The sequence below is a fragment of the Mugil cephalus genome, chromosome 4, assembly GCF_022458985.1.
Source record: "Mugil cephalus isolate CIBA_MC_2020 chromosome 4, CIBA_Mcephalus_1.1, whole genome shotgun sequence".
Lineage (NCBI taxonomy): Eukaryota > Metazoa > Chordata > Actinopteri > Mugiliformes > Mugilidae > Mugil > Mugil cephalus.
The window spans coordinates 28,246,157-28,257,536 of record NC_061773.1 but is presented as its reverse complement, the minus strand read 5'-3'; the positions used below and the strand labels follow the sequence as shown (position 1 = coordinate 28,257,536).

The following is an 11,380-nucleotide window of genomic DNA, read 5'->3' as shown; positions in this document are numbered from 1 at the left end:
AACTCCTCTGGAACTCTGATGGATGTTATTTACCATGCGCTACACTCATCTCGCCCAATAAGCCCAGACCGATTTGATTAAGAAAACAAAATCTATAAAAGCTCCACACGTCTTACAAAAAGATGCATATAAGACTTTTTTTATCTCTCCTCTTTTTCCTTTTCTTATGAAAGCTGCTTTGGTAACAACATAGTCACGACATCGGTCACTCTCCTTTACTCCTTTACTTAGCCTTGGTGCTTAAGGGGACTCCTTTCCTGTCATCTCAGTGGCGTTTTAATTTTTTTTAAACATTTTTATTTTATTTTGTTTATTTTGTTAGCATCTCCCTTCTGCCTCTAAAATCTAAATGAATGAATCTAGTTACACCAGAGCGGGGTGTATTCGCGTTCCACTGGAGGACCGATGCCTCCACCTCAGATGCAACGTCTGCTGGGAGCCGTTTGTCATAAAGATGTCCGTGCTGTGAAAGACAGTGCTATTGTACTGAGGGCTGACAGAGTGGAGACCTTGGATGCTGAGCCGACTGCATTTGGACCTGAAAAAAAAAATTAAAAGAACAAGACTGTTAGTCTGTGTATGGAATCAAAATATATAATTTTTTTTTAGCATTTCATCTCTTTAATCCACTGCCTCTCTGGTTTGCTTTAGTAATTACCAGCTGTTGAGTGTTTGAGAATTATCTGGGATTCTTAACAGGCTGCTTGACTATATATACACGGGATGGCTAGAGACGTATATTTGAGAGTCGGGCCAACTAGGGAATGGACCATCCTTCTATGCTGATTGGTTCTGAGCTGGTCACGTGTTTCATGGGCGCCATGTTAGATACATCTAAGCCAGGGGTCGGCAACTCGCAGCTCCAGAGCCGCATGCCGCTTTTTCGTCCCTCTGCTGCGGCTCTCTGTGGCGAGTGGGGCGTAGCAAGGATGCCGATGAAAGTCATTCACTTTTTCACGCTAACTGCCTCAGAATAGCACCAACTAGTCACTCAATAATGAACAAGTAAGAGCTACACAACGACTGAATGACACTGAATGCCACACCACACTCATGGTTGTAACATCAACCAAAAACACTGAACTCCCACAGTGCATTGCAGCACACATACTCCTTGCTATCGAGTATTTAATTCAAATGTATTTTATTTTAGTTTGTTAGTTTTATAAATACAACTCCAAATTTGAATTTTTGGTGATCTTGCAACATTAAAATTAAAATGTGTTTTATTTTTTGTTGCTCAAAATATGTCACAACTGCCGACATGGGACACCTGCCGGCAGGTCCAGCTATTTATCAAACGTTTCAACCGCAGGTAAGCCAACCATGGATAAATCCCTGTTATGTATGCATAAATAAAATTTAGTTTTCTCTGTAGCAGTTATTTCATTTCATAAATGCAACACACTAGTTTTTTATACATAGGCCTAGTATAGAGGTAAAACACGGTATATGCAGTGTTATCTTCATTTTAGATGTCAAAGGGGTTTTGTGGTTCCCAGTGTTTTTTCTTTTCTGTTGGAAATGGGTCCAAATGGCTCTTTGAGTGCTGAAGGCTGCCGACCCCTGATCTAACCAATATTCACCAATAGAAAAGTGGCAATAACAGAGAATGAAGTTGGATTAAAAGTTAAAATATGCCACAGAAAGAGGAAAAGACTGAACAAAAAAGTTATGGGAGCAGAAGATTAAAAGGAAGAACTAAATGTCAACTCATTTCTCCCTATTATGTGAGGTTAAATGTCTCTCTTTGACAATTGTTAAGATTTTATACAGAAAAATAAAGTCATACCATCATTAATGTGAACCTTGATCTCAAAAACGCCCAACAATGCTTTAGAAATGAATGAAGTTTGACGTTAAGCTAGACTTACGCTAGCTAGTTATCTAGACTAAAGGCTTAGAAAAATAGCAGCTACCGTCATATAAACTGTGAAACCGATGTGTGCATGTAACTTATGTCCATGTAGATAGACACATTGAATTGACACGTAACTTTGCCTCAGATACTACTAAGTTATTATGGCTAGCGTGCTACTGTTATAATGATAATACTAAATAACAGTAAGGCTAGTTTAATTTTCACTATTTCTGAGTATTTATCATTTTTCTGAGTAATTTCAGCCTTTTTAACGGTGATGGATGAACATGGAGACTGAGGAGAAGATAAACACAGCTCCATGACTGATGAGGTGATTGGGCTTCAAAGCATTTTACAGCTCATTTAAGTATTTAAAGTAAGTAGAAACTGGGATATTTAAGCAAGGGCCTTTTACATATTGACAGACATTAGCAATAACATTTATAGGCCTGTTAATGGAGAAAATAAGACATTTATTTCAACATAGCACATCCGCCCCATACGGTTACACTGTAGAATCTAACCTCTGATGTAGCAAACATGGCGCCCATGATTTGAGTTGGACAGACTCTCTCTAACATGTGGCTCTGGTGGTGGTGTCTTTATGGTGTCACCTAATTACACTCATGTAGCACATTATTCTCCCACTTTCTCTGTTCCTTTGGAGATGATGATGGCTAATCTGCTCTGGCGAGGCTGCAGCGGGGGAGGGGGATTATGCCGCTCAGACACGAGGGAGGCTAACTAGCTCTCCACTGACCTGGTATCCTTGGGATGGTGATCTGCCTGCTACTGCTGCCTTCGCCTCCCTCTCCGAACGGCTTTATCTGGATAATGTAATCCTCATCAGTGGGGAGAGCAAGCTCCACAGAGGTGGTGTTGGTTTCCATGACGCTGGGGCGGCTGTGTCGGTTCTTCTTGTACAGCACCTTGGGATGAGGTCAAATCAGGAGTCAGACGCGGCGGCAACCACCAGCACAATTTTCTGGAAAAAACATTAAGCGACTTGGGAGCTTACCTTGTAACCAGTGACCTCTGACTCATTCTCCAGAGCTTTGACCTGCTCCCAGTTCAATATGATCTTGGAGTTTGATGTGTTCCACATCACTTTAGCCGGTGGCTGACTGGGCGCTGAGGGGGGAGTAGGAAGCATTATTCACCACAAACAAAAGCAGAGGGGTGTCAGGGAGTTGCAGGGATCCTAATTCCATCCGACACTTACGAGGTTTTTTGGTGGTAACATTGACCGTGGTGCTGGGAGGTCCCGTTCCAGCCGTGTTGTACGCCCTCACCGAGATGTAATAAGTGGTGCTGCCTTTCACCCCGCTGATAATAGTAGACGTTTGATTTCCCACTGTCCTCTGCACGCTGGCCATGTCTTCCCTCTCACTTTTACTCCAGTACCTCAGCTGAAAAGCAAACGAGGCGCAGAGTCAAACACGTGAACACAGAAAACACGACGCGCTCCTTAAAAGCTTCCTGTTACACCCTGTCAATGGAGCGCAAACTGGAAATAGGTGGATGTGAACTCCACCGAATGGAAGATGTGAACTGGTCTGAAAACAAGGTTTCAGCAGCGTGACACCGCATGTTACCTCGTGAGCCGCAACGCCTCGGCCGCTCTCAGTGTGAGACGTGTGGTAAAGAGCGAGGTCAAATATGCAAAAAGAAATAGAAAAAGAATCCACAAAAATCCCCTGACATCAGCTTCCACTGATAACAGATTTTCTTTGTCACCCTGCTTGTCAGGGATGAAATAGCCCGCACGCTTGACAACACAAATATAATTTGTCTTTCCTCACAGGAATGCTTCCTTCAGGCCCCGCTTCTCTGTTGACTTTGAGTGGTCAACAGTTTATAATTCTGGCACTTTACGGGATCCGCGGAGGAAGAGAGCGCCTTTATTCTCATCTTGGATTTTAATAATGAGCGAGAATTAAAACGACAAGAACTAACTGAGCGCAAAGCCACTGTCTGAAAAGTGCTTTGTTGTGTGGATTAGAAGCTAAACGTTCTATCCCTTAGAGTATTGCATCAGTACGCTAATCAGGGTGGTTACAGTACTTAGGTAAGCAACAAGAGAAACACAGCTAAACCCACAGGCTTGGGAATAGGCTGGACCATTATGCATGAAACAAGCTATTATCTCCTACGCCCAAGGTGCATGAGTCTGAAACACTCATCAATAATAGAAGAGAACAAGCTTCATGCACATTAGTTGCCATATGCACACACGCACAGACAGACAACAGAAGTGGATCTGCTGAAAGCTCCCACAAACAAAGTGTGTGCGTGTTTTTTTTTTTTTCCTGAGCTCACCTCGTATCCCAGCACTCTCTTCTTGCTGGCGTTCCAGGGCAGGGCTTTCCATGCAACTTCAATCTCGGATGCAGAGAGGCTCTTGGCGCGGACCCTCGTGGGCGCTCTGCCAGGCTCTGGAAGTTAATGTGTGGAGACCATTTTCAGATGTAACGCTGAGCTTTGATGACCTCCTCAAAGAGGAAACATCAGTGAACCCCTTTCATCGGAACAACACAGGGAGGGAAGTACGGGGAAGACGTCTGCAAGTGCCGATTGAAGAACCTGCTCCGACTCGACTCAGCTCTAATCTTAAACTCATACATAAATTTTTCTATCTGAGCAAGGGAGGAGAACTCCATAACATGTTGAGTGCAGCACGAGATCATACGCACCCTCCTCAGCAGAGTAGATAGTGGTAACAGGTCCAAAGGGCCCTTCCCCCTCGTTGTTGTAGACGCCGACCTTCACGTGGAAAGGCGAGAAGGGCTGGATGCTCTCGTTTTTAAACACGTATCTGGACGCTTCAGCCGAGGGTACGGCCGCCTGCATCCAGCCCGTGGCGCCGTGGGGTCGGAAAGCCACGACGTAGCCGAACCCGGGTCCGTTCTGCAGCTCTTCTGGAACAGGCTGCAGAAAATCCACAATCCTTCAGATATTGCACAAAAGAACTACTACCGGACACACCCATTACACAGCACACACAGAACCCAGCGTGATAGCATAAACAAAGCTGATATTCATTTATTTAATTAGTCACATTATGGCTTAAATACACTGACTTACACGTAGATCAGTCACATTTTGTAAATAATAAATGGATGGACTTTTTATGCGTGAATAACTTGTGGCGTCCCACAGGGTTCCATTCTAGGACCATGTTTGTTTCATCGTCTTTGATTTTATTCATCTAATATCAAACACTCTATAAACTTTAACAGAGTGTTTGATATTTTAATTGTTGCCTTGTTGGTACTATTTAACAGGCAGAACTGAATTTAATTTAGACTTTTATTCTTGTCTTCACATTAAAGGGGTGCCATGCAAATGTAAACCCTCTAACCAAAAAAAACCCTCCCTTCCTTTGTGTAAAAATGAAAATGCCTCAAGAATTTTCAGGGCTGAGACAAAGTAGTGGCTTTGTTAAGCCAAAGTTACACTTTAATTAAACTTCTGCAACAGAAGCTCTGATTCTGGCCGGCGTTTCACAGCAGGAGCCAGTGATTTTTGAGCAGCCTGAACAAATATAATCTCTTAGAGCCGGGCTGATGTGTGAGGGACTTTGTAGAAAAAGAACAAGATGGAGAAAAAAAGAACAGAAGAAAGGGGATGGAAAATAATCAGAGGAATGTTGGGACTTCGAAGGAGCTATTGAGTTTAATTATCTTATTGAAACCTCAAAAGCATTTTTCTCTCCCCCCCTTCCACGGTGACAGCAGCAGTTATTGCTTCTCTGTTCTTAAAAATGAAATGCCATACATTAAGCCGTTCAGCTGTTATTAATGAAACAGAGGCCGGGATCCACAAAGAATAATGACGTCTGGCTGCCTCCATGGGTGAGGGGGTCCTAAGCACGCCTGCTTACCTCCCATGTGATGACTAATTCGGAGCGACTGCCACCGCCTCCGCTCACATTAGCCGGTGTGACCTTCGGAGCTGAAGGAAGGAGACAGATCAGCTTAGTTGTGTCGAATCCACATGACACTGCAAAAGCAGATGTAATCATTTTCTCGGTTTCTACTCCCCAATTGCAAAAGGGAGGTGACTTTACTGCCAAGCGAGAACTTCAACATCCAGAGATCCTCATCAGCAACGAGTCAAAAAGATACCAGGAGATCTAACCTCAGCAAAATGCCTTAACCAAATGTGAAAAAGGTTTTACTAAATAAACATTTTATATTAGTTAGATTTTATTTGGACAGAGCAGGACTAGTTGTGTCCACCTGTCAACGTTAATCAGTATTTTATGGAGGAGTTCTTCTCTGGAAAACATAAGTCAATGCCATTTTTGAAAGAGATTCAGTCGGTACGTACAAGTGCCTTTTGTCCTTGCTTGTTTGGAAGGCTTGCTGGGCTCGCCGGTCCCGATGGTGTTGCTTGCCAGGACTCGAAACTCATACTCCACCCAAGGGCTCAGGTCTATTACTGTGGCTGTCAGCCGGTGGCCCCCCACCACCTCAGGTACTGGCATAAAAACACACAGTGCCCCCTTTCAATTTCAAGAAACTTTAGGAGTGCATGTAGGTGTGATGACTATGTGTGTATCCGCTTAGCATCAGCAGCAGCAGGTTATCCTCCAGGCTGAAAGACCTGGTAGGACTCCACCACAGGTGTAGTGTAATCCCAGACAAGGACACATGATGCATGCAGACAAAAAAACAAAACAAAAAAAAAACGCGCAAACAATACTGAACAAGGTCAGGAATCACAATGACTGTTAGTGATTTGACTCTATAATAAAACATGAATGACACTGTGCATGGAGTAGTTCTGTGCAGCATACAACGTCATTATATGTTTGCTTTATATATATATATATATATGTGTGTGTGTGTGTGTGTGTGTGTGTGTGATCCTGATCTGACAGATCAATGGGGCCGGTAAAACCACCTGAGATAAAACTGTCAACACAACGAGCTGTACAGCGTGCGAGAAAAGCACAGCCGTGTGTGAATGCTAAGGGTCCCATTAAAGAGGATGCAGGGGGAAATTACAGCGGCGCTATCAAATTACAGCCTCGAAAACGAGCTTCATCACGAGGAGAGGATCCATTTTTCAGGATTCCCGGGAGTCCGATAAAATGCCGGTCAATGGACGCGGTGCAATTGGGTACCATTTGGCGCTGGGCTAAAAAAAAAAAAATTACATCTCCAATATATTCACAGCCGAGAAAGGAATGAAGAGCAGCTCCCTCCGTTTGATTGGAGGAGGCCACGGCTGGTTGGACAGGGCTTACCTGTGGTGACAGCCTGCCACCCGAGGGAAAATGGTGTCCTGGCCTGGATGGTGTACGCTGTAATTGGACTGTGATTATCAGGGCCGGGCCTCCAGGACAGAGAGGCTGTGGTTTCAGTGATTTCTTCTACGTGGATGCTGGTGGGGGGCCCCGGGGGACCTGATAGATGCCACAGCCAGGCAGGAAAGAGGGGAGACAGACAGCAAAGAGGTAGAGGAGGGAGAGGGGGGGAGGAGAAATGTAAATCAGGAAGAGATGGAAAGACGGTGGGAGAGTCGCTGCGGTTGTAGCACCTGCGGCTGCTGCAGCGAAGTCACTTATATGTGAAACCTTTGGGAGCTGTTCGGTCTAATTAGACAGTAAATTTTCTTTAACCCTTGAGGAGAAAGTCACTTTTAATTCTCAATCTTTTCTATATATATATATATTTTTTTCCAGCAGTCAGACGCAGCAAGTGAGGACATGTCTTAGGACTCTATTCGTCTTCGGTCGCAGATAAATTGGAGCTGTTTGGAGAACGTGTCAGCCTAAATGATGCGGTCGGCGCTTTCATCTAAAAGCATGTGCATTTGTAGCGAGAGCTGAGGCGGAGTGTGTGCGACTCACCTCTGACAACCAAGTCAACGGCAATAGAAATGCTGTCCACCTTCGTTTGCACGGCGCACGTGTACTTCCCCGCGTGCCTCAGCTGGATGTTTCGAATCATGATGTCTCCTGCCGAATGCTGCTGTCGTTCCGCACATGCACACAAAAGACACACGAGAGTTTCGTGAGCAACGTGGCGACCCACCTATGGCTATTGTAATTCAAAAGAAATATAGAGCCTCGTGGGAACAAAGCCGCCTGCTGGAATAGCAGAAAGCTCATGTATGTGCGCCTGGGAAAAATAAATCCATAATTCCTCGCGTGGCGTGCTCCTTCTGTATTCTGAAGAGGACAGAAATACCACATTGGACACTGAGCATTTATTTTATTGCTGTAATTACAGGGCCGCGCTGCAGTAATAGCTTGATTTAAAACGCGGTATTGAGCAGTTTCAGTTATGTGGAGCAGCCTAATGGTCGCAGGCTAATAGTTAGTTTTTTAAGAGAGAGACTTTCATTCCATTTCTAATTGCAATTCCCACTCCTACATTATCATTTTATCAGTGCGAGTGGAGCTCAGCAGGTTCTGTAATAAATTGGACATGGCAGAAAAGCTGTGGCACAGAAGCAATAAGAATTCCATACAGCGGCCGCTAGCTTAATCAGTCTAAGTGTAGATGAAGAGCAATTTATTAAAGAAGGGAGACTGTAAATCATTCCTCAAGAAACATCACGAGAGAAACTGAAAAACACCTCTGGACTGCGTCATCGCTTTACACCTGCAGATTTTAAAAGGGATGCTGCAAAGCTTTTAAAGGACAGCTGACTGGGACTCGTTGCGTGGCGCGTATGTAAATTTCATTTTAAAATAAACCACAGGCAGCAATTTTCTAGCCATAAATAATATAGGTGATACAAACATTCCCCTCTGCACTGCGGCAGAATTTATTATGACCCTGCTAAAAGAAGAAGAAGTATAATATTGATGTACCAATGAATCTTCAGAGTCACCTCTCGACCTTTAGTCAATGAAATCTCTAAAGGGGGCCGGAGAATAAATCAATGTCGGTTATGTAGCCGGTTTTAATAAGAGCACGGCGGCGCTAACAAAATGAGGATTCCTCTTTAAGCCTCAATAAGATCCTTGGCGTAATAATTCACTAAGTGTCCCGGCTCGTGGTGAAGATGTGCTGTGAAAGCAGCGACGCGAGCGTGGACAGGTTTTAAAGGGAGGTTTGAAAACAACGTGGAAAGAGTTAAAGCTACTGCACAAGCCACAAAAGTAATGAGCGGTTATTGGTCAACCCCACACGAAGTCAACGTCCTCAGTGGATCAACATCTGAGACTTGCATGTAGTGATCTGGTCAGAACACTGTATTTTAATAAGGTTTGTTATGAACTTACACCGCTAAGAAAGAAAAGTCTATTTTAAGGACAGGACAAAAAAAACAATGTTATCTCAGGCTGATGAGACTTTAGGACTTAAAGGAGAATGAAAACAGTGCAGAATCTGTCTTGATGACCAAATGAAATAGTGGTGATACCTAATAAAACTTTGCATTAATGTGACATATCTTGCATGGTGTATGGCAGCGTGTGTGGAGGGTAAACAGCAGGAAGTGCAAGACGACCTCTACATTTGTGACGCACAGGGACAGCAGGAATTTCACCTGTGCACATATTATAATAAGGTCAAGACAGAAGATGTATAAGTAGAGGAGTTGCACATACATTCATCTCTAAACTTTTATTTTTCCATTTTTGGATTCTGGCTGGTTGCTCTGATTCCTCATGTTCAAATATTGCGTCATTGTTTACTTCAGATTAAGTTCAGCTTGTAAAGCCTATGAGGTTTCATGGGGGTCGGCTTTGAATGAATCCCCGTTTTAATTTTTGCCTAAACGAGTGGTGTCATACATCTACGACAAATTGAACCCACAGAAATATGTACTCACATCTGGAATGACGGCCTCAGACAGAGATATGACTGAACTGGGCGGGATCTGGGCTGCAAAACTATTTGGCATAAGGTTTTTGGAGTTTCGAAAATCCCAAACCATCAATATATACATCTAAAATTTTGGCATAGAACATATTTAATACCAAAAACTAGACGCCTAATGGGACGTGTTGCTGACCCACATTGTTCATTCTGCCCTCATGGAACCATCACCATTGCACATCTTGTTTGGGAATGTCCAGAGGTTGCTGAACTCAGCGCTGGCAGGGTCACAGTTTCCAACGGATCCTGCAGTTCATCTTTTAAATGATGACTCTCAACTGTCTCTCACTGAAAAACCATGTAAAATCTGAATGACTGGCGTAACTGCAGCCAGTACTTTTCGTATGCGGTTCTATCTTCAGCAAGAGTAAAAATGGTAAAATCAGAAACAATCCTAATATAGAAGAATCTAATTTAACTGATGTTTTGCAGTAATAATTGCACCCTCGTAGAATATGGGAGGATTCTACCTGGGTGGTTGAAAGGTGGAGGGGGTTCATTTAAAACTGTAATTTGCAAAGTTGTAACATTTTTGTTTCGTTTTGATGTTTAATAAAAACTGAATGAGAAACCAACATATAGTGTAAACATCCTGGAACATCCTCTCTACACAGCTGTCTCCACACGGCGCCTGTCTCCAGACTCCTGATAGTCTTCCAGGTGGGATTAAAGACTTACGCCTCCGACTTTTTCAAAGAATCCACCGTGGCTCCCGAAGTTGATGAGCTGCTCGTTGAAGAACCAGGTGAATTTGAGCTCCAGAGATGGGTCGTGGCTCACTTGGCAGGGCAGGACCACGCTCTCCCCCACCGTGACGTCCAGCGTGGACGGGAGGCTGGTGATGATGGTCGCCTCTGAAAAAAAAAAAAAAACACACATTCACAAGTCACGCACGTTCGATCAAACACACATGCTCCGTTCCCCTTTTTCCAAGGCATTATAATTCAGCACAAGAAAATGGCTTTGCAAAAAGCCAAGCCCTTCCATCATCCTTATGGATATGTCAGACTCAGTTAATAGAAGGATATACGGGACAGAGCACACAGCAAACTAGGGCACACAGCTACAATAACTGGTATTAGCTTAGGCCTGAGCCGGTCTCCGTGGGGACTCTGAGACGTGTCTCTCCTGCATCCTGAGGAGCCTCCATGTGTCACTGTCAGCTCAGCCTTCAGCCTGGAACTCCGCTCACTCACTCTGCCCAAAATTCCCAAAACGCCGTGCGAGAAAAAAACAGCGGAGAGTGCTCCCCTGCAGTCGTCACCAGGCTCTGCTCAGACCTGCGCTGCATTTCAGCGGCAGCACATGGGAATAAGGAAGACGGCGTCCCACGGCAGCCGAGGAGGAAGGTGGGAAGAGATGAGAGAGTCCAGATGAGGGGCGAGGCTTTGTTCTCAGAGTGCACGGCACTCGTCTCCCTCTTGGGGGTGCTGTGATTACTTGGTTGAAATTGCCACTCTGAGCACATGAACTAAATTAACCATGGCAAATGATCCCTGGACAGAGATAGATTCATGTAGAAAGTGCCGGCAGTGCAGTCTTCATCCAGAGTGAATTCGATTGCTCCGTTGTATTGGCCCGTCTCACACACACACACACACAACCACCACCGACCACTGGTTCTCGATTTGATTTATCTGGTTGTTTTTTGATTTCAGGCCAGAACGCTATCAGCCGC

The 11,380-nt window shown here is 44.3% G+C and overlaps 1 protein-coding gene across 2 annotated transcripts in view; it reads right to left on the bottom strand.

Annotated features, from left to right (window-relative positions):
- Positions 1–280: 280 nt before the first annotated feature.
- cntn4 (contactin 4) overlaps positions 281–11,380 on the bottom strand; it is a 164,295-nt gene continuing 153,195 nt past the window's right edge. Inside the window, exons 13-23 of one of the 2 annotated variants that reach the window (XM_047583884.1) lie at positions 10,381–10,556; positions 7,722–7,842; positions 7,116–7,274; positions 6,194–6,343; positions 5,745–5,815; positions 4,555–4,789; positions 4,181–4,296; positions 3,084–3,270; positions 2,880–2,992; positions 2,622–2,790; positions 281–538 (exon numbers count right to left, since the gene is read on the bottom strand). In XM_047583884.1, the coding sequence (XP_047439840.1) occupies positions 447–538; positions 2,622–2,790; positions 2,880–2,992; positions 3,084–3,270; positions 4,181–4,296; positions 4,555–4,789; positions 5,745–5,815; positions 6,194–6,343; positions 7,116–7,274; positions 7,722–7,842; positions 10,381–10,556 (1,589 nt within the window). In that variant the 3' untranslated portion in view covers positions 281–446. The remainder of the gene's footprint in view (positions 539–2,621; positions 2,791–2,879; positions 2,993–3,083; positions 3,271–4,180; positions 4,297–4,554; positions 4,790–5,744; positions 5,816–6,193; positions 6,344–7,115; positions 7,275–7,721; positions 7,843–10,380; positions 10,557–11,380) is intronic. The other variant, XM_047583886.1, reaches the window with a different exon arrangement.